General features: G+C 32.3%; 1 protein-coding gene across 1 annotated transcript; it reads left to right on the top strand.

Annotated features, from left to right (window-relative positions):
• On the top strand, window positions 1-23,770 carry LOC145248913 (retinol dehydrogenase 7-like). The gene is made up of 5 exons (XM_080110696.1): window positions 1-793; window positions 12,315-12,527; window positions 16,928-17,248; window positions 17,497-17,610; window positions 20,999-23,770. The coding sequence occupies exons 1-5, from the start codon at window positions 436-438 to the stop codon at window positions 21,220-21,222; spliced, it is 1,230 nt and encodes a 409-aa protein (XP_079966822.1). The 5' UTR covers window positions 1-435; the 3' UTR covers window positions 21,223-23,770.
• Window positions 23,771-25,301: the final 1,531 nt, after the last annotated feature.

The raw sequence follows: 25,301 nt of genomic DNA, 5'->3' as shown, positions 1-25,301 counted from the left end.
TTCATCAGCTTCTGTTTGACGGGATAACACGAAAAAATTGCGGCGGAGATCAGTTTAAAAAAAAAATAACATCAACAAAAAAAAGATAGAATAATTTAAACACTTTAAAACACGCACATGCACAAACTTATTTATTATATTTATATTATTATTATAACTATATATACTTTAAAGGACGAAACAAATAATTGTTACGGACATTTCTCATCACATATTTATTCAAAGAACTTGTAGTTATTTGTTAGTCTAATGTATATTTAGAAAAATACTTAGAAAAGCTAACACATACACAACAAAAAAAAAGCCGTAAAAAGATACAAGTTATAAACGCTCACACATAAGCATATACAGCACGCGTTTTTTTTTTTCTATTTATAATAAGATAATTTAAAAAAAAAAAACTCACGAGGAAATTCGCCAACACTCATTACCAGCATGCTCTCTCTCATAGATTTAACGCAAGCTGGATCCGTGCCTGCTGAAAAGGTGGATGACGGTTCAACTAACGGTCCCGCCTTAGAGTCATCATCAAGCGGGTTTTACACCCAGCTTATCAGCGGCGTCTACATGCTCTACCTTGCCGTGCAGTTGTATAAACACGACGTGAAAATCTCCTGGTCGCCTCTCTTCAAACTGATTACGCTCTCTGTCATATATTGGGCACTAACATATCCCAATTCGCACGAACCGAATAACTATGGTATTATCATCTTCATCTCTACGTTGGTCTTGGTACATAAATGCTTACGTAGTCCTCATCTACCGGTCCTTAACAAGGCTGTGATTATTACAGGTAAAGGAAACTTTCTTTTTAATTTACTATTTTAATTTGATATTTTTCCCGATTCCGTACTAAATTTCCGATTCCGTACTAAATTTCCGATCTGGATACAATTACCGTTTTTTTTTTTTTTTTTTTTTTTTTATAAATCTCTAAATATTTAACCATAAAAATGAATATTTTGTCCCGATTACCGTAAAAACACATCTAAAATGTGCCTATATTTTTCAAACGTAAAAACTCACTTATGGGGGGATCTAGAGATTTTAGTCTTACTGGAAGTTTAAAATATTAATTATTTTTATTATTACTACAAGCAGTGGAAGATGTTTCTTAAACCAAAATCAAATAATAAAGATAATTTGGTTTTGGCATGGGAAAATAGGTTAATATTTTTTCCGATTCCGATACCGAGTCCAATACACCAAAAAGCTGCGATTTTTCCGGTTCCCGATTTCGATTCTGATTAATCGTCGCACCACTAATTTACTTCCTACTATTAACGTTCTATCGAAATACGAATACTCTTCATGTTGTCTAATTTTATCCATGCTCAACGTTTGGATCTGTTCTATGAAAGAGTGCAGTGACGTGGAGAGAACTTTCTTTTCTTTGCAGATGCTCAAATGAAAAGAAAAACGGATAAAATATAGTAATTCTGAGGCACAGGCCTATAAACCATTCTTTTGCAAAAGGGCAATTTTAAAACAGGAATTAAAAGAGCAGGTGCTTGGACACCCTAGACAGCCCTCCCTCTGCATGTCTGTAAGTGAGCGCATGTATACATCACGTAAACACACCGGCTCTACTAAGATTACCAAAGTTAAGTGTATGATGACCTGGTTAGTACTTAAATATGCGATCATTTACAGAATATTCGATGCTCGGCACAATCTAAAACTTGATGTATAAATAGATATCGATTTTGGCTGGAAGTATAGCCGGCTACAGACTATTGTCTGGACATATGTAAAGCTCATTTTTTAAAAATATGAAATTATTTTAATATCAAAATTATTTATTTTAATATTAAATTCATTTACTTTTAATATGAAATTTATTTGTTTTAATATGTAATTCATTTTTTTAACATGTTATTCATTTTTTTAATATGAAATCTATTTATTTTAGGTAGTCATGCAGAGAGTGATCCGTGCTGAAATAATAACGTTATTATTTAAGAAGCCATTTTTTAACATAAGGAGGGAAGGATGTTTTGTACCTATTCTGTACTTTAACCTTAGGATTGAATCAAAAAACGTATAAAACTTTAATTAAACTTGGAAATACGATTTAAAAAATAGCGCGAATCACTCTCTGCATTAGCACCCATTTATTTAAATATGAAATCCTTTTTTTTATATGAAATTCTTTTTCTATTATCTTTTCGGTGATTCTTAAGAATGAATGGACACAGTATTTATAACGGTTTCTAAAAAATTGATAATCACATAAATTTCTCAAAGAATGTAAGCATAGCGATATATTTAATTGTGTTTTTTCTTTGGTGGCACAGTTTTTGTACATTTTAAAAAGTGTATTTAATATTTCAGTAATCTTGTTTGTTTGGTAAAAATGTACAGGAATTCAGCAAAAGTCATACATGTCAAGAAGCCCCCCCCCTCCGCCAAAATGTAATGTTCGTCTTTTTCTAAAGAATTAGCTTTTGTGTCGCACATTCTCGAATCATAATTTATAATTTAATTGATTGTTGTACTCACTGGGCACACTTATACTAAGTATGATTTGTTATTGAATGCTTTTTCTGGGTGCAATTGTCTTGTAACGGGCTACTTTAAATCATAAATTCCGTTGACAGTATAAAAACGAAAATAAGTACATATTCTCTGAAATCTGTAAGCTTGAAAACGAGAAAATAAAATGCATTAAAGAGAACTGACATAGAAAACACCACCTTAAAAAAGGGTTGAATCTTTGCATATACTTTACAAAGAGAGAGAGAGAGAGAGAGAGAGACGGAGCAAGAGATAGAGAAACACACACTACCGCACATGAAAATCAATTTCTTAGACCAGAACCAAGCGGAATCAATGCGTACAGAGGTATCAATATTCCTTTTATTATAACAATACACTACATGTATTATTTTGTTTGTTATTTATGGCAGTGTTATATTTTGTTTCATTAAATGGTCTTATTATAAGTGATGCTGTTGAAGAAGGAGAAGAGAGATGTTGTTGTAAGAGACTTAGAGAGATTGTTCGTTCCGTGTTCGTGTTATGAGAGATTGTTCATGTTATTACGATTCCTATATTTTAAATGTTCATTCCTTAGACGTGTAGAAGAAGAAAGCTCTTAGAATGATGAGATAGTGTTCACTGTTCAGACATTGTGTAGACATGAGATGTCGAGACGTGTATGTAATGACATTTTATAACACAGATATATAATACAATTTTCACTTTACCTTTTTGTAAGAATCACAAACACAAAGATGAGCTTTATCACAAAACACATGATGATTTTATTTCTTCACGACCGGCCGTGATTTCTTCATTAAGAATTCAAAGCTTCACATTTTAGTTTCAAAGTGATCGTCTCGCTTCCTAGACGTTCGAATTCCTAGACCCTCTCTGAGTTTCTCCCAGTTTTCTGTCTTTTTTAACTCTAGACTTTTTCTCTATCCCTAGAATTTTCTATTTTCCATGACGTCATACACATGTTAAAACATGTGCCTTCTTTCACGTGTTCTGGACATGCGTGTCCAAAACTTTTCCTTTTTCTACAAAAGGAATTTTAACCTATACTCAGTAACCTATTTTTCCAATATGTTAAAAACATTATCTTATAGCTGCATTCTTTCAATTAATTTTTCATAACAAACTTGACAGTGCACATTCTTTTCTTGAAATATTTTATCTCTATTCTAAACAATCGTTTGTTTTACATTCCTTTTTTTTTAATTCTCACACGTAATCTATTTCTAAACCTAAATTACGAGGTTCGAATTTCGTCTATTACTATTTCATTTTCATTTTAACTAATCTCTCTATTTTTATACTTACATGAAAAGGGGACAGCCCTTATCATGTAACAGCAGTCCATCAATGTGGATGACGACGTCTTCTTCGCCATATTTTTTATGGAATCTGTGACTCTGTTGATGACTGTGAAGCGCGATGCGTGATCTATTAATACATTGATTTGCACAGATACAGCACAGGAAGACAGGATTTATGTTTTGATGGTGAGTGGCAGCCGCTCGTCGGTGTCTCAGTGTACAACGTTTCGTTATTGAAGAAGGCTACTCTGCTATCACATGTGGAGCGCCAAGTATGTCTGTCCGCTGCCAAATCTCCAAAAGGTTGAAGGGGATATTGCAACGCTTGAGGGTGAGCTTGATGCGGTCTATGCAGTTTATTTTTTTTTCGAGCAGCCGAAGTTTCGTCGGCCGTGAGTGAGCTGACCGGCGAACTCTTCGAGGTAGTCTGTTTGAGGGCATCTTGATGACGTGACCCAAACAGCGAAGTTGACTCTAGAGGGGCAACTCCAGTTCTCCTGCGAATCTCTGAATGGGACACCTTGTGTCACCAATAAAGATCGAGGACCTGCTGTATATTTATGTATATCTTTACTATTATATAAAAATAACATTGTCTGTGTATCTGTGTGTGTGTCTATGTGAGTTCGTTCCCTATGGACTCGAAAACGCCAGGAAATACTTTTGGAAATTTTACACGGGGGTACTTCATGTGCCTGGTCTTGTTCTTAGCTAGGTTTTGTATCGGAATGTCTTCGATAAGTATCGATAATCGAAACAATCCGATGAAAGAAGAAACATGCGATTTTGACTAAAGTTAACACCTTCATCAAAACTGAATTCGACAAGTTTTATTAGCAAAAAAATCGAAAGGCCTGACATAAAAAATCAACAGCAGGTTGTTTGATATGACAGGAGCGCGTTCGAAATGAATGTTTCTGTTTAAAGCGCAACGGCATCATGAAACTTGAAATTTTCCATTTTAAATTTAATTTCAAGTCATTATCACCGCACAATTTTCAGTATTTATTAATCACTGATCGCGGGTTATTATTATTATTATTATTATTATTATTATTATTATTATTTTAATTAAAAAAAAATTAATGTTAGTCAACATATATTATTTTATGTAAACAAAACCTTTTTACTAAAGTTATATTTTTGAAAAGAAATTCCCGCATGAATTTATCCTTTAGCTTTTTTTAAACACCTCTATTCTTGATATTTCAAATATACTACGTAAGAAGCACTTAACGTCCGTGTTAATGCAATCAATACAGCTCAAAAATATTAATTTTCAGAATAAATGATATTATTACAAAATTAAACAATGTTATACAATATTTTCACCCAAATATAAGATAATTGCAAAAAACGTACCATGTGATAACAGTTCGATGATAATGGTTTTCAAAGAAAATATTAAATGTGATATTCTTATATTTCCCTAATACGCATGAAATAGTAAACATCGCCATATTTTCTTTTATAATTTTGAATAGAAAAAAAAATTGAGGTCACAAGCCACTAACAATAATTTTCAATATTTAATAATTTCTACTGATGATGAATTTAATCGGAGTATGGCTGGATAGAACAGCTTAGAAATCGAATATATAATTCACATTAATAAATAACCAGGGTTTTTTTTCAGATTTTTATTATATTTAATCATTATAAAATAATTGCGTTAGCTTAGTTTTTTATGAATGACAGAATTTAAGATGAAATCAAGTAATGTAATTGCAAATGTTGATGCTGGTTCAGCTCGTATTGAAAACATAACAAATTTTAACAACATTTTATGAAAGTTTTATTTTAAATTTTAAGCAAAAATATTAATAAACCGGCGTCATCAATAATTTTAAAGTAGTATTAATTAAAATATACGCCGAGTTATATGTGAGGTTTTCAAGATAAAAATTAATTCTTACTTGTGTTGATTAAAAAAAGTATTCTAATTTAAAAAGGATTTTCTTTCTTAATGCCACACAAAGTAATTAAAATAAATTAATGCTATATACATGTTTCGAGCTTTTTAAAATATCAACAAGCATTATATACAATTGCATTTGACTGTAGAAAAATGTAACATGACTTACTGTTTTGAGCGCTTATGCAATTTTTGATTATATACATATATATATATATATATATATATATGTTTTATTTTTTATTACCGTTTTATCTATTTGGTTACATATGTTTCGGATGTTGGACCATGTTTACGATCCAACAGCATCGTCAGACCTTACAGAAATGATGGTTAGTATTAGGAAGAAGTGTTTTAGAAGAAATACTAAAACAGGAAAAAAAGGTGGGGTAGAAGATAATGAGGGGACGGGTATTGACAATATTTCAGTTTTTAAGGTTAAAATAATTTAGATTGTATTGTGTGTGGTGGAGGTAGAAGATTCAGGTAGGCGTGGGTGGAGATATATAGATATAGGGAGGGAGAGGTGGAGAGAGGATGGTAAAAAAATAGAGGGGAAAGAGGGGAGGAGGAAGAGTTCAATTTTTAGGTTTTAAATTTTGACTGGTTTTTGCTTGTTCAGGAAGGTATATTAAGTAGATGAGAGAGAAAGAGAAGGAGAGAGAGAGAAAGAAAGAGAGGGGAAAAGAGGGGGGGAAAGGTTAGTGTAGATGTCATGTGTTTGATAAGTACAGGGTTCCATTAAAAATTTTCGTAGTCGCTATAAGTCGACTTGTTAAGCTTCAGTTTACAATGGGTTGTTTTTTAGGCAGTTAGGAGTTAATACATACGCTAACGCACGCGAAAATACGCATACATACATATACATACATATGTACATTTCTACACATCCATATACAGAAACATAGGCGCACACTCATATATATAAACAATGTATATGCAGACATACATGGATCTATATGCAGACATACACACACATACACACAACTCTTATAAACATATACATACATATATACATGGACACATATGCATACATATATATATACACACACCTACCTACATACATATACGTGGAAATATAGATCTCCAGTAAGAAGCAGATGTGCATATATATATACATACATATATATACACACGCATGTACATGCGTGTGTATATGTATATATGTATGTATGTATGTATGTATGTATATATGTACATATACTTCTTATTGATATATGTATGTATGTATGTATATATATGCAGTCTTTGAGACTTTACACGACCTGTCGCCACAGTCGATTGAAAATTTCTTGTGGCGACTAAAAGTCGTAAATCACTCGCCCACCAGTCGATAAAATTTCTTTAAATAAAGAAACGGGAAAAACTCATTTATTTTACGACCGGCAAATATGCAGTGACTTAGAATGACCTATGTCTCATAATTTGTGAATTCTTTAATCTCGAGCTGTGAGACTGTTGGAATAATGTATTGAAAAAATAGTGGTCACGCTAAAGGTTAACAAGAGGTCAAATTTACACATTAGGCGTGTAGTCAAAATGCCACCTTCATTTAGCTCTCTGATTTTTAAATTCATTTGGGAAAAAATTCTTCGACGCCACAACTACATACACTTTATGCTTAAAAAGTAAAGACGAACATTTGAAAGAGGAAAAAAAACGCATAGTTCCGTCAAGCATCCTAAGAAATGATTCTTATTTCTATGGAACAATATGATTGATGCTATATAAAGAAACTGGGGTTGTATTTTAACGTTTTGTTGAATGAAATGTTTGTAGTAATAAAATAGTTGATTTACAAGAGTTACCAAATATTTTCTTGTTAGATTATACACACGGTAATTTCTTGAATTGTTGTAAAATTATTTCCTATTATAGACTGAAACAAAGACATAAAGTCCGACGAGTAAAAATATTTTGGGGCGAGTAAATTTTTCCTCACACTTGACCGGCGGTCGAGTGATGCTTTTTTTCAAATCTCAAAGGCTGTATATATGTACATCTACTTCTTACTGATATATATATATATATATATATATATATATATATATATATATATATATAATCGCACTTTATGTATGTATATAATCACATTATAGATATAGATATATATGTGTGTGTGTGTGTGTGTGTGTGTGTGTGTGTGTGTGTGTGTGTTTGTGTGTGTGAAACGATGAAAAACACTATTTGTTGTTATCAACACATTCTTTGATGTCTTGGTTTTTATTAAATTATATATATATATATATATATATATATATATATAATGTGACTTTTGTGTTATATATTCATTATTATCTATCTACGTTAGAAAATGAGGTGAAATAATTATATAACGAAAACAAATAAAATAGTCTTTCTTACGTGTTATAGTTTCTTGTATTCATTAAAGTTATAAAGCTTCACGTTTCGAAAAAGAAAACGCGCTGTCGATTGCCCATTCTTCCTTCTCCTTTAATTTGTCAGAATCAGGACAAAATGCACAATCAAAAAATATCATTTGCCATTTATTTCGTTTTGTCTTCTCAGTCAACAGAACTTTACTTTTCCTCCATTTCTTATGTTCTTCTCTCCTTTCTTCCACGCGACATTAAAGAAAAAAAAAAAGATCCTGACGATAGTACGAGCAATTGACGGCGACTGCTGTTGAATTACTTAATGAAGGTCGTTGACGATGACTGGGGAAAACCCCGATACAACCAGTTATCTAGTGACAATTAGACGCCAGTTACACGTGTGAGCCCGAGAATTAGCACCTGGTGATTAACTCCGAACTGGGTCATCAAGTCATTCCCCCTGCATTGTTAGATGTCTTTATTCATCCGTTACTATTTTTTCAAAGAGATTAGGCGTGAACATTCTTTGTTATAACTGGTTATTGGCGGAGGTGTTTATGGCTGATTTATACATCGCCCAGCGACAGAAAATCAAATTCAAACCGTATTAATACTTACGTGGGTGACTACTACTGGATCATCAGTAAAAAAAATTAAACATCCAGTCTAGCAGCAAGTCCAGGGAACATCAACCTCAAAGAACAGTTGGAAATTACTTATATACAATACTTTACGACCACGTAAATAACCTATCTTGAAAATGCTGATGTAAAACCTGACATAGTCATATGGAATAAGTCAAAGAGAGTTGCAACCCTGATTGAAGTGAGTGTTCCTAATGATAGCGGTCTGAACAGAGTTAAAAGAGAGAAACAGACCAAATACCAAGGTCTCATGTATGATATGAAAAAACCTGGAATCTTAGGGAGATATCAATCATACCAGTTGTTATAGGTGTCACAGGGCTTATGAAGAAGAACCTGAAGTCCTACCTAACTAATATTCCTGGTGAACCAAGTGCAAAAGAAATCCAGACAATTGCACTTAAGGGAACAGCGAGGATACTAAAAAGAGCTCTCGGTTGGTTTCAATCAAAAAGCAGGGCAATGTTGGCAGCTGGTTTAGCTGCCCACACGCAGCATTAAAATCTTCAAATAAAGAAAAATATATAAAGTTGTATAAAAATAGAAGTTACTCATGTGTAGATTGATATATAATCGGCGATATTCTAACATCCTGTCACAGTTTTAAGACACATATTCTAGTTAATTTCATTATTGGATTCCGTCAGTGTCCGCGATATTACCATCTGGTTATCTTCTATAATATAAATCTCACCTGTCTGTTTAAATGTATGCATGTATATCTGCCAAAAACTTTTGACAGAGGCGACGGGTTTTCACAGGATCGGTATCGTTTTGAAGCCCGACCCTTCGGACACAAATATCGAAAAATTGGTTAAAAACGTTGATTCCTTCACCCTGAAGTAGGCACTTTCCTACGAGGAGTGTTGGCTTTTTTTGCCGATATTTTCGAAAGTCGTCCCTTCTTTTCGATTGACTAGCCTTAATTTAAACGTTCGTCACTTCCCATTTTGCGATGGACGCAACGGTTTTTGTTGTTGTTGTTGTTGTTGTTGTTGTTGTTGTTCTTTTCCTCCTTTCAAGGTACAGGTTAAAGGTACAGGTTCGAGCCTGCCTGCCAACTACCACTTTTTTTTTTTTTTTTTTGCTCAACATAAACCTCCAAACACACGGGCAACGCCGGGCACTCAGGCTAGTTAACTTATAAGAAGGCCACCAAGGCATTCCTTCGACATTGTCAGGGTTTTTTTTATTCATCCGTCACTGTGTTTTTAAAGTGGTCTGAAGTGAATCACCTTTGTTAAAACTGCTTATTGACGTAGTTGTTTATGGATGATTTGCATTAGCACATCGCTTAGCGCCAGATCATCCAATTCAAGGGGTATTAGTACTTACGTGGGTGAGTCCTTGGATATAGGAAGTTGTCTAAGAACAGACGCTGCCCTTTGGATAGAAAATCAGCGAGACTATCGTCCTGTTAACAGTTTCAAGGCACATGCTACGCTTGAAACTGGTATTTTTTAGTTTCGTCCTCATTTTCGCCCATCTGTGTAACACATCATTTGAATACATCCGAACTCGTGATTCGAAACTCTAATCTCTTGTATGCAAGGCGAGTACTCTGACACTTGTTTAACCGCTTTTCACACAACGAGGGATGTTAATTAACATAGATAAATCAAACCGCGGTGAAATCCGACTATGGAATGGACTTATTTCGTCCCGAACATAGGGTGTGGTCATCCAACCAACTAAAACCCAAGCCGCTGTCTCACAAGTAGGAATTTTACACTTGTTGGGACGATATCAACTTACTAATCTAGCGAACTATTGGTAATAGACATTTCAGAATGTGAGGGATGATATAATATACCTGTTTGTGTGAATATTGTGCGCATTTATATATACGGACGCATATTCAGAGAACTACCCAAGCGAAATAACTCACTTACGGAGTTACTTCCCTTAGAATATTTATATTAAACTAGATACATATAAACACTTCGCAAATACAAGGAAGCGTATTAAACATTTGTAAGTTAACAATTAAAAGCGAAATACGCAATAACGTTGACTATTAATAAAGAACATATTATAAGAATTTCTAACAAGACTTATCAAGACCCATATTTTGAAAATTAATTCTTCTTTTTTCTCTTTTGACGAAGACATATATCTCGAAAATTTGGAGAATTCACAATACGTACCATGTTGTGCGATGAATTATGTACGTAAATAGATATATTATAATTGAAAATTATTAAAATTCCTTTAATATTTCAATATTCTTTTACTTCATTGACTCGTGCCAATGGTGTTTCCCTCCCAGACAGCATTGTCATAACTTTTCAAACAAAGCTCTTTTCACACTACGTACAATGTTTTAAACGAACTACAACAGTTCCCATCATATATATATATATATATATATATATATATATATATAAATATATATATATATTAAATTATGTATATATATAAAATTATATATATATGAATAATTATATATATATATACATATATTATATATATACATACATATATTAAATTATGTATATATATATATATATAAATTATATATATGAATAATTATATATATACATATATTAAATTATGTATATATATATATTAAATTATATATATGAATATATATATCCATATATTAAATTATGTATATATATATATTAAATTATATATATATGAATATATATATACATATATTAAATTATGTATATATATATATATATATATATATATATTAAATTATATATATATGTGAATACTTATATATATATACATGTATACATATATTAAATTATGTATATATATATATTAAATTATATATATATGAATAGTTATATATATATATATATAAATATATATACATACATATATATATATATATATATATATATATATATATATATATATATATAAGAATAATTATGAATAGTGTTGCACTATTATTTATTTTTACACTTCGGAGAATTTAAAATCAACAATGGTCGGAGTGCGATCATTTCAGAGACTATTAAGAATTAATTTGATGTACTTACATATATATATATGTGTGTGTGTGTGTGTGTGTGTGTGTGTGTGTGTGTGTGTGTGTGTGTGTGTGTGTGTGTGTGTGTGTGTGAGGGTGCATTCCAATGTATCGCTTCTTCGGTGCCTTATATTAAGATTCTAAATGAAAGTCCATTCAAACATGCACACTTTAACTTATTTTACACACATATACATATGCAGATAGATAGGTTAATATATATATATATTACATTAACTGAAAATGTTATGTGTAAACTTGTTTATATCTAAAAACGAATAAATGTAAATCTGGTATTATATCCGGATTGGGTATAATATCCTGGCATGAGAGCTGTCAACAGTAGAACATTAGGTCTACGCTATTTCGTGCTTAGAACATAATATCGCAGAGCTGTTTCCCAGAGGACTGCAGCATTTTCATTAGCCAAGTAACAATCACATAAATCCTTCTCCGTGAGTGGTCTTTTGTCTTCGTAAGTACCCTGTTTGTGTGAAAAAGTATTAAAAAATTAAACTTAATGCATTCAAAGTAAAATATTCGACTTATTATAAGATTTGGTTTTCGTTGATATTCTCAAACAAACGGAGAATCTTTAATATTTCCTTTTTTTTAAACTCTGTCCATTAGGTTGTGATCGTGGATTTGGTCATGCCCTCGCCATTCGGCTTGATCAGATGGGTTTTACGGTGTTCGCCGGCTGCCTTTTCAAGGGAGGTGCAGGCGCCGAAGCTTTGAAAGCAAAATGTTCGGACCGTCTACACGTTCTACAATTAGACGTGTGCGACCCGCAACAAGTCGACTCGGCTTTCATCACCATCAAAGAAAATTTGGGAAATGACGGTAAGTGTTATTTTAAATTGAAATCAAATCTACACGTACAATAAAATTTTAATAAAAATTTAGCCTTTCGATCTAAAGAAAAATGTTTACAGGTGATTTATTACTTTCACAATGAAAATCGACAACAAATATGAAGATAGTTTAGAATATGACTTTTAATTTATCGTAGAAATTATATAAATGAGCACACAGATATATCTTTGTGTATATGTATATATATAATTACATATTTCTCTTTCCCTATATTTGTATACAGACACACACACACACACACACACACACACACACACACACACATATATATATATGTGTGTGTGTGTGTGTGTGTGTGTGTGTGTGTGTGTGTGTGTGAAACGATGAAAAACACTATTTGTTATCAACCAATTCTTTGATGCTTGACGGAACTATGCGTTTTTTTCCTCTTTCAAATGTTCGTACTTTTGTAAGTATATATATATATATATATATATATATATATATATATATATCTGCGCGGTGGAAAATTACCAGGTTGGTGCGCAATAACTCACTTCATGGATAGGTAGATGATTATCTTAATTTATATTCAATTTTCTTTTTCTTTGATTCCTTAACCCATACTGCTAATGTGGTTTAGTTTTTCTTCAACGGTGGAAATAAAAATGAAAAAAAATAGAATAGATGATAACAATGATAGAGGCAATCACAATAAGAAGATAGCAACACAACCAATAGAAATAACAAAAAGAACCAGAAAAAAAAGAAAAACTCAACCATATTAGCATTATGGGTTAAGGAATTAAAGAAAAATAAAATTAAACATAAATTAAGATGGCCCATAGTAGAGAGAGTGAAAAATATAAAGCAAGCAAATCATACAGGCGCAACCTTTGCATACTAGAAGCATACCATATACTAATATCAGAAGAAAAATTATTAAACAGACGACTAGAATTCGAAACCAAAGAAAATGAATATTGGAATAAACACGCATAAATGTAGAAATAAAAATTATGTAAAAAATAGGAAAGAATAAATAATAGGAAAAAAATTTGGAAATTAAAACTAAAATAAAAAATTAAAAAATACGAAATTACGGTTTATAACAGAAATGTTGGTTTACACAGTACCTATGATGGCCGACTTGTAACAACGTTGGGATGGAATTTCCTTTCCCCAAATGTAAACACCAGGTGGATCATGTGCAAAATTAATATTTTGTTGGTAACATTGAATGGAAATAATATCTGTCAAATTACCTAGATAATTTCTGGTCTAAACATTTGACATTTTACATAAAGGGTATTCAGAGATAGGGCAAGCTTTTTAATCGGATGGGTCGAAAATTTGAGCTACCAATATATAAATGTGTGTATGTATATTTGCATGTCTGCCTAAAGCTTTTGGCAGAGGCGATGGATTTTCACAAAATCAGTATTGTTTTTAAGCTCGACTCTTCAGACGACTAATACCAAAAAATTGGCTAAAAAACTTAATTTCTTCACCCTCAACTGGGCACTTTTCTACAGGGAGAGGTCGCTTTTTTCGCCGATATTTTCAAAAGTCGTTCCTTATTTTCGATCGACTGGCCTTAATTTAAACCTACGGCACTATTGGCTTGGCGGTGGTTGTAACTAAAAAGATGTAACGTTTTTTCCCCGTTATTTTCCTCCTTCGCGGTACAGGTTCGAACCTTCTTTCCTACTATCATTTTTTTTTTTTGCTCAACACACACCTCCAAACACCCAGGCAACGCCGGGCACCCATGCTAGTATATATATATATATATATATATATATATATATATATATATATATATATATATATATATATATATATATAAGGAAATGTTGTGCGAGTTCATTTTCTATGGATTCCGAAACGGCTGGGCAGATTCTTTTTGAATTTCACACAAATGTACTTTATGAACCTCGCAGTTATTTTAAATAGATTTTGTATCGGAATGGCTTCGATTAGTATCGATAATCGAAGAAATCCGATGAAAAAAAGGAACAGGCAGGTTTGACTTAAGTTAACGCCTTATGCAGTCTAACATCACAAATGGATTTGAGGAGTGTTAAAACTGCACAGACAGAAAGGCCTGGCATATAACATCAATAGTAGGTTCTTTGCTATGACAGGAGCGCGTTCGAAATCAATGTTTCTTTTTTTTAAACACAACTGAACCATGATACTTGATATTTGCATTTGAAACTTTAATTCAATCCATTACATAAAATAATTTTATAAAATCAACAGTGGGTTCTTTACAGCGAAAGGTAGACTACAATTTATTGTGGACTAAGTAATTGCGTGGAGGATTGAAAAATTGGCAATTTTACCGATTTCGATGACAATAAAATATGGGAGAGTGAAACATTCGTTAATCCTCATGCATTCCCCGGCAACGTTGGGTCTCCCTCTCTCTCTCTCTCTCTCTCTCTCTATATATATATATATATATATATATATATATATATATATATATATGTGTGTGTGTGTGTGTGTGTGTGTGTGTGTGTGTGGAAATCAATTGTAAACGGTAGTTCCTCTCTTTAAACCTTTTCCAGCTAGGTTAACTTTCAAACATTTCCTTCTCTGACTCTTACAAATACCGTGCTTTTTCACAATGGTATTGCAGGATTTGTATAAGGCTTACTCGCGTATATTCACCGTTATGTATGTTAACGCATATTAGCATGCGATTACAGTATTAATGAAAGTAAAAGACACTAAATGAGTTTAAGTCTGGTTAAGCGATCACGTAGTCATTGTCGCTATCCATTACACCATCACAATTGTCAACAATATAAAAGACAATAATTGGATTAGCATTAATACTTTTTATACAACTCTTTTTATATTTGCATTATTATTAATATCATTATTATTAATCATAATCTTATTATCATTATCATTATCCCTTTTTAATGATTATAATAAACAGTCTATTGTTATTTATTTCTGAAGTTATTATTTTCTTAATTATTAATTATATTTTATTATTATTTCTTTTTTCAATTATTATTATTATTATTATTATTATTATTATTATTATTATCTAATAATAATAATAATAATAATAATAATAATAATAATAATAATAATAATAATTGAAAAAAGAAATAATAATAAAATAATAATTAATAATAATGATATTAATACTAGGGGCAAAAATTTCTCTAAAAACAACTTGTGGTATTTCATGAAGTCTAAGTGACAACAACTTTACCCAGATTTCCAGTACTCTCCACCTCTTTCGATAACCTTTGCAAAAGAATTTGCGTTATGACAACAGCCGCTTACCATTGATTTCTCATCGGAGGCGACCATTGGTCTTCAATGGAATTCGGGCGGAACTAAGCCTCCCCAAGGTCCTAGTTTTCTTTCCACTCATCCAACGGAGGTCTGGTTATTAGTGCTTTCTCTCCTTGGTCTTTCTATCTCCCTTAACTCTCATGATTCAGTATGGTTCTTGTTTATGGTGACACTCACAAAAAAGGTGCCGGTATTTTTCGATTATACAGTTTACGTTTTCATGCGTCCATGTGATGTTACTTTGTGTTTTGCATTTGTAGGCGTTTCTGTGTCCAGTAAGTGTAGTTTATTTGTGGTGTTAGTCTCCACATTCAAGGGTTTTCCTTAATATTTCAGCAATTTTTATTATTGAAATTTTGTATATTTTCCCTGCCATCCTGCTGATTTACTTTCTTCATTTTCCAGATCTCTTTGAGTCCTTTAGCCAGTTCCGTATATTTGTTTAACTTTTCAGTCTCCTTCATCTCCACTCTGTGGTCTGCTGAAACGGCAAAATCTACAAAATTCTCTTTTGTTAACTCTTATGACATCCGGTCTTCTTGCTTGAATGAGTTTATCAGTTTGTATACTCATGTCCGATAGGATTTTGTTACTTTCATTTTCCAGTACTGATCCGGGGTTGTCTTTCTACCATTTGTCTGTGTGTTCGAGATGCAATTGTTTGCATAATTGCCAATGTACCTCCTTCCCCACTTGATCGTATCTATTTTTTTTTTGTTATGTGTGGATTAGTTTGCTGTATTCTCTTATTATGTAGTTTATTGTTTCGTCTCTTTGTCCAGAGTCTGCATTTGCTGTTATCTTGTGTCTTGTCGATCCTTGCTTTGATGTGGTTGGTTCTAATTGTGTTATCTTGTGCAGCTGTTATCAGTGATTCAGTTTCCCTGTTAAGGTTTCCTGTTTGTAGCTATTTTCAAGTGTTTTCTCTTACTGCAATAATTATTCTTTCGGTATTTTGCATTATGTATTTTTCTAATCCTTTTTTGGGTTATTTACACAGTCTTCTCTACAAACCAACCTTCTTCTTCCGCCTTTCGTTTTCGAGTAGTAGTAGTAGTAGTAGTAGTAGTATCATTATGATTTCTTTTCTACTTTGTTTTCAGTTTTGTGGGGTGTGGTAAACAACGCTGGCATTTGCTATATCGGAAATACCGAGATGATTCCAAGGGAAGATTCCTTAAAAATCATGGACGTCAACTTTCGCGGTCCGTATCTGCTCACCACGAAGTTATTGCCCTTACTCAGAAGGAGTGGTGGTCGCATCGTTAACGTCTCAAGCAATGCCGGCCTCGCCCCTGTTCCACTGATGGGGCTCTACTGTTGTTCCAAATCGGCCCTGTTCATGTATTCCGAGGTGCTTCGAGCTGAGAACGAACGGTGGGGTGTGAACGTGTCGGCCATCATACCAAGCGGATACAAAACTGGTAAGTTTTTTTTGTTTGTTTTTAATTCATTTTCTTATGCAAATCCTTGGTTCCTATGTTTTTGTTTGTTTGTTTGTTTTTGTTTATTTTTGTTTTTTAGGTAGATTATATCTTTTATAGTAATTATTCAATGTAGATTTAATATTAAATAATAAAAAAACAACAACATTGGTTGATATGGCGTAAGATTTTGTTCAGTTATTTCCCTTCAGCATAAGAGTAATTTGAAATTGATTTTTGTTTTGCAGGAATCATCGCTTATGACAAAGAAAAGATGGCCGAAAAATGGTGGGCCCAGACATCAAAAGTTGTTCAGGAAGATTTTGGAAGAAAAGCCTTTCTAATCAGATCTAAAGCTGGGGGTAATAAGTCTTTGTTTGTTTGTTTGTTTGTTTGTTTGTTTATTTGTTTGCCACTTTTGTCCAGTCTATTTCTGATGCGATAAAAAGGAACAGCACTAGAAGACTGAAGATATTCACCATATCGCGATAATATAACCAGTTCTGAAGAATCCATTTTAGAATCATGTCTCAAAAAGATTTACAATGTTTCACAAATGGTTTCACTTTACGTTATTCCAGGACTGGTAATCTAATCGATGATATTTATATTTTCAGAACGTTTCGGCTAATGTAAGTTCATCTTTCTTTTTTTTTTTTTTTTTTTTTTTTTTTCGTATGCATTGTTCATGAGTGATTATGTTTTCTCTGTATTCCATTTGTTTCCACGGAATTAGTGAGTACCTCCGTGGACAGATTTTCCTACTTAAACAGTCATACAAGAAGATTTTGGAAGCATGACGTTTCTAATCAAATCTAAAGCTGGAGGTAAGGAACCGTTTTTCGCTTTTATTTCATGTCTCCTTCTGATGTGATAAAAAAGGGAAGAACGAAGAGTGTAGATAGCCTCGAGAACCCGTTAGCATATCCACTTCTCTTCATAAGTTGTCACTTAATAATTTGAAAAAGTAAACTTCAAGATAGCGTTTCATACATCACGTTGCCGTATTTATTTGTATTACAGTAATTCACTTTAAGCGCGTCGCACTACTTTCCTAATTATACATTCTATATTTCCACACCTTTTCCACCGATGTGCTTTCCTCGTTCATGTGTGTTTTTCAAGACCGGTTATGTTTTGTGTTTTTTTTTATTTTTTTATTTTTTTTTTGCAAAGGAATCACCACTAATCAAAGCACGGAGGCCACTCGAGGATAAGGGTCAATGAGTGTACAATAGTCAATGGGGTAATATTGTAGTAATCGTTAGTAGTGGAAATTTGGTAAATTGGATTACTTAAGGGAAACGGCTCATCAAGAACTTGTTTACGTTGAATTTGAAGACGACCATTGTAATCAGCTGGAAAGCAGGCAAACGGAAGAAAGTTCCACAGGCATGCAGTTCTGAGAAAGAAGCTTTGTACATGGAATCTACGTTTAGGATTAGGTACAGGTTAAAAGTGGGGACAATTATTAATAATGGTTGTAACTAGACGAGTGGTTTGGCAACGGGGGGACATAGATTGAAACTCAGACAAGTACTTGCCATGAAAATAACGATAAAGAAGAGATGGGCTCGCAACGTCTCTTCTGTGGGAAAGAGGTTGCAAAGAAGAGAAAAAGGGCATCTCCTACTAGGCTGCGAAGTCTATTTTGAAGTTTATTTTGAACTCAAAGCAGGATAGGTCTTCTAGCTGATCCTGTCCAGATGTTTATCACATATTTATTTTTTTCCTTGAGAATCTATTTATTAATACGATAGCGTGTGTGCTATTTTGTGTGTCACGCTTTCACCTTATTTCTTCCGAGTAACTGCCGTTTAATTGTTATGAACTTCCATTTCTTGTAATAAATAATTTTACAAAGAATTATTCATAAGTTTTGGTTTCGGTTTCGATTATAATTGATAGGAACCAAGTCATCTATTTTTTAAATAAATATTTTTAACAAGAATTCTTCATAAGTTTTGGTTTCGGTTTCGATTATAGCTGATGCCCTCAAGACATATTGATATTTTTATTATTTTTGAAATCACAATGTTATAATATATAATAATTGATAGAAAATTGACTCTATAAGAAAATATATGAAATCTGCATAAATTAAAATATCATGTTTAAGCGTATTTTATGATAAGGCTTTGCCGGAAGTCCCTGCTAGTTTAGATAAATAATTTTGCGGTTTTAACAAAAGAGCTACAATAATATCAGGGCGTCTCCATTTACGTTAAAAATCACCAGAATGTGATCATCAATATATTGCATATGAAAGAGTCCATTGTGGACTTTTCACAGGTCCCGCTAGTTAATGATTATTTATTTACACAATGTTTAGGGAATTAGACACAAGATCAGTTGTGAGTTTGATAAATGTGTTTCTGTGAAACGAACTGGATTCGAACCTGGCTTTCCCAGGTTTTCAATCTGAATAGTTGATCACTTAGCCACTGTCGTGTTGGAATTAATGAGGAATTTTGTGTATTCTCCTTCACATTTAAATACGATTGTTAAACAAGGTATACGCATCACCGTAACTGAAAATCGCACCATCAGAACGCAAGAGCGCATATCGGCAGTAATGCTGTAGAAATGTGAATAGCAATATTAATTAGGACAAGCCAATCCCAATCGAACATCAAAAGATACTCTTTTCTTGAAGGAGTTTTTCTTTAAATGAATTAGTTATTGTTACTAGAGTGTGTATGTGTGTGTGAAACGGCACCAACCCTATTTGGGTTCAACCGCTTTCCTCCGAAGGAAGAAGTTCCATGGGAATACGAAATCCACAAACGATCCCCAGTCGAATGTATATCCCCGTTAGGGGAGATGACGACGTTGAGTTTTTGCAATTTTGCAGGGAGCTGTCGACGTCCTCCTAAGCGGTCACCCATTTTAGTAATGACTGGGTTCAACGTGGCTTAACTTCGGTGATCTGACGGGAACCGGTGTGTCAACGGCATTATGCCGTGCACCTAATGTTACTATTTCCAATTCTAGTTTTTAAAATATAAATAAAGTAAAATAACGTATGTGTTGTGTTTTGGCTAGCTGGCGCGAACGCAAACCCCACGACATTATTATATTAAATAAAAATAAAAAAAAACTGAAACAACATTAATACTGTCAGTAAACTCTTTCTAATGATTTATTTAATAGCAGTTAGTTTTATATAAACACGGTGTGACAGATGGACAAAAGGACAGTGGGATAGTCACACAGATTTATAGAATAAACTATCATGGGTGCCCGGCGTTGCCCGGGTGTTTGGAGGTGTATGCTGGGTAAAAAAAAGGTCAATTTTTTTAACTTTGATCTCTATTATGCCCCCTTAACATTTATTGTTTGGGGCTCAAATTACGTTATTAAGTTAGATCCATGCCCAAGGAACCAATATCTAAAATTTCAAGTGTTTAGACCCCAAATTGTCGGAGGAGTTCGGTAGTATTCTCAAAGGTCAAATAGTTGAACTTTAACCCGTTAACAGCCAAATTTCTGGCCGAAAACCGATCACATAGATTTTCCCAAATCTCGGTACCCTGTATATCAAATTTCGAGCCTGTAGACTAAAAATTGACAGAGTTATTGCGTAGGGAAATGTACACAGACACACAGACAGACAGACACATTCACTTTTATAGATATATAGATAACTGACAAAAAAGAGTAATTTTTATAAACAAATTCAACGGAGAAAATAACCGATTAAATTATAGTCTTATAATTAATTTCGTTTTATTTTCAATTTTTTTCCAGACACAGATGATATGCTTTCCGACGATCTGTCTCCCGTAATAAACGCTATGGTTGACGGCCTGCTCTCCACGAATCCCAAACATGTCTACTACACAGGTTTCCTGGCTCGTTCATTACCCTTCCTCTATCTCCATTTGCCAAGCATACTCCGAGAACCGGTGATGGGTGTTCTGGCTGACTGGTTCGAGTTTCAACCATCCTGCTTAGCCGTCGGCCAATCGTGAACACTAAAAGAAGGACTCTCTTTTATTTCTGTGAAATATTCCCTCTTTTTATTATTCACCCAACTGTTTAATGCCCCCCCCCTTCTTGTTGAAGAGGTGGCATTGTTGGTATCGTTATGGCAGGTCATGTGACCTGTAACACTTATACGGCCCTCTGAGAGAGGACGTGTTTATACAATCGGATCAATGGTGGATTGTGTTTAGATTGTATAAAAATAGAGAATCACGTTTAAAATCTATCATATATCCTGGTTGATGTATGTAGAAGAACGTTAACACTCCTTTGTAAATATTGATATCTTTCGTTGTATTAGATTAATGAGAACGATGTAATCTATTTTTTAGGTTTTTTTTTTTTACTTCCATTAGTTATTTTTTATTACTGATAAATGAGCATTTATTTTAGTTCATATTTAATGTCTACAATCCATGTATCCTAGCTCTTTCGACTGTCCCGGTCGCCATTGTCAGTTTTGTATGAAAATATTTATGTAGAATAATTTTTACTCCTGACGTATATTTTTGATAAACTATTTATATATATATTTATATTTTGTATTTTTTTAAATATATATTCTATAACATTTTATTTAAATTAAAAAAAAGGTTATGTTTAACTCTTTTTCATGGAGTTAGACATAAGATCACGTGTGGGTTTGATGAAAGTGTTTCTGTGGAAAGACCTGGGGTCGAACTTGGTAAACCCAGGTTTTTAGGCTGTGTAATAAACCCCTTAGCCATCATATGATTTAATTACGATAATGATACGTTAATGGAAAATATATGTATTTTTTATTCCATGTAAAAACATATTTTTTATAGAAAAAAAGATCTTTACTTTTATATTACTATCACCATCATATGGTATGAATCCGACGATTCTATTGTTGGCATTGGTTACTCCGATATTTTTTGGTAACAATCCTTTCTAGAAAGACGTCAGATACTTACGGGGGGGGGGAAAGATTGCCAACATACTAACCTAATGAAAGTTATTTTTGTGTAACGAACTGGATTCGAACTCTGGATACTCAGGTTGTAAGTCAGCGTCGTTCACCACTAGACTACTGTCAGCTCACACTCGTATATTATGAATTATATGAAGAGAGTTACGAGATTTTTGTATAAAGTTAATATTAAAAAGATTTTCCTTCCAACCTACATTCATTGCAAAACTCATCATTTCATTCTGAAATTGAAATTAGATTTCACGCTGCCTGTTTGACAATATGTTAAACATCTAGTGCTATTTTTGCAACTTATAAGTAAGAGGATAATTCAGAACAGAAATCGCGCTAGAAAAAAAAAAACGGTATAAAAATGGATAAAGTCGCAATTTAATGGCTTGGAGATAATACGATAAAAATGTGTGTACAAACGATATTGTTCTATCTTGTGGTTTTTATAAATATTAATAAATGAGGAACTATTTTCTAGTTAAAATATATTTAGTATTACACTTGTAATATTAAGAAGAATACGTTTTAAATGTGTACATATGTTGAAATAATCGCTAACATTCGCTTGTATGAAGACTGCATTCTTCCTAGCGATTATCTTAGCATATAAAACACATTTCAAGCCTGTTCTTTTTTAGAATAAATGCGTAATATTGCGTTGATTTTAATTCGATATGGTTCCTCATTTACTAATATGTATCAAATATAAGAAAAACCAATATTAATCGCATGTACACAAGTTTAACAGTCATCATGTACAAGCCACTAAACTGCGGTTTTAACTATTTTTTTTTTCAAATAGTTGTCCGTTTGTTGCTTCTATACTGTGTACGGTAAGCATTGCTCTGAAGTTAATTTTTGAAAAAATTCATGGAAATTTCTTCAGACAATGTACAATGCGACTTGATGCAATGAGTTTAAATAATAACACCTTAAGTCAAAGCTTAGGCATCTATAAGTGTTACATTGATAAATCCTGACTCAGAAAACAGCAATTCTTCACCCAAACATTGTTCATGGAATGTGAGAAGTAAAAGACAGAATAAAGAAAGCAAAAATTAAATCCAAGTTCAAATTTCTATTCTCCATAAACATCCTTTATCATCGTATATCGCCTTTCCTTGATCCAGCCAGATGTGATGTGACCGTTAGTCATCTTAGAATCAGTCGTTCCTTCCTCAGCTAACTGCGGTAAAACACCATAATTTTTATTTTGTAAAACAAATTAAAATCCAATATTCATATATCTGCCTTGTCTGGTACAAGGCCATTCAATATTTTACATATTTCCATTGTTTCTAAAGATTGCAGAAATCAACGAAAATATCAAATGAGTATATCTGTGTGCCTTTCAAAGGTGCTAAAGAAAGAAAAACCCGGATGTAAATATGTCCGCCTATGGTTTTCTCTTCAGGTTTTGACAAGTTTTGTTTTTTTGTTTTTTTTGTCGAACTGAAATTATTGCAAATTGTCTCTGAATTTTTTTTAAAAACAAAGAAAACTCTTTTATATTTGTAAAATAAATAAATAAATAAATAAAAAACATTGTGTATTTCTATTTTTTATAATAAATTGTTGCTTTTATTTTATTTTTGTTTTTAGTCTTTATTTTTAAAGTTTTTCTTCTATGTAAAATAATGATATGCAACTGTTTGGCTGTGTTTGTTATTCGCTTTTCTCTCTCGTTGGTTAGGGTTGAAAAATAAGATTATACAACTAAAATTATAAAAAATGTAAATTAAACAACTTACTTGACTTGAGGAGGTTGGAGATCGGAGGAGGATCGGATTCTCCTTAGGCTATACAAACATAGTGACGTTTTAATTCTAACATATCTGCTGCTACTACTGATGGAAGTGAATGAATATGTATGACAGTTACTGGTAATTTAAGGGCATTGCTTCCTTCCATTGGTTGCTGGAAGAAGTTCTGATGGCGTATACTCCGAGCGAACATTATTTTGTTACCTGCACTAGAGTTCAGACGCACGGTTTTGACTGATAGTCTTGTGTTTCTTGACTCCTGGCAGAGCCGGCGTCGCGATTTAGGAATACATCGCAACCGTTATAACAGACCTAACTCTGATTTATTCATTACCTTTGGTGTCGGAGAATTTTCGACATCGATTCTATTCTCTGACGTAACGGGTCGGTAAGTGCACCATGTTATCACGTGATGAAGGACTGCTAAGCATTAACCACTCTTAACACTTAACTGACTGATGATCTAAATCCTCTATTTCACATCAAACGATTAAACCTAAACTAATCTATTATCATGCCACGTCAAATGTGTAGTTACGGTCAATATACATATACTAAAACAAATGTTTCCAAACCTATCAACGCCTTTGAAATCAAGCGAAACATAGATTACCTCCTGATATCACGTTTCTAAAAAAATAAATTTCATATAACCAAGGTATCATAGGAGAGAATATCCCTTATAAAAATTGTTATAACATTTTATCTTTCTTTATAAAAATAATAAACTAGTAAAATATTTACTTTAAATTAATAACATACATAATAAAATAATAATTCATAATAAAATATACGTATTATAAAAATCAGTATCTTAATGAATAATAAAAAATTAATTATTCATTTTGTAGTAACACAATAAATAATACTATAATAATCAATAATATAATACGTGTTATAATAATTTATTACATAAATTAAAAAATTAATAAACTATTAAAATATTTATTTTACATTAATAACCTACATAATAATAAAAAATATACGTATCATAATATTTAATATAAGAATAAATAATTCATTAAAAATAAATTATTAATTTCATAATAATAAAATAAATAATAATATAATAATTAAATATATTATATGTGTTATAATAATTCATAACATAAATTTACAAATGAATAAACTATTCAAATATTTATTTTACATATATAACATACATAATAAATATAATTAAAATATAATATAATATTCGTATTATTATAATAAATATCAGAATAAATAATTAATAAATAATTAATTATTAATTTTATAATAACAAAATAAATATAATAATTAGCAATAGTATATGTTTTATAATAATGCATAACATAATTAATAAATAATTAATAATAACCAAGAAAGTTAAATAAAA

The sequence above is a fragment of the Euprymna scolopes genome, chromosome 27 (genome assembly GCF_053919585.1).
Source record: "Euprymna scolopes isolate OS-2025 chromosome 27, ASM5391958v1, whole genome shotgun sequence".
Classification (NCBI taxonomy): Eukaryota; Metazoa; Mollusca; class Cephalopoda; order Sepiida; family Sepiolidae; genus Euprymna; species Euprymna scolopes.
The sequence above is the reverse complement of the archived record's forward strand: the minus strand, read 5'-3'. Positions and strand labels throughout refer to the sequence as shown.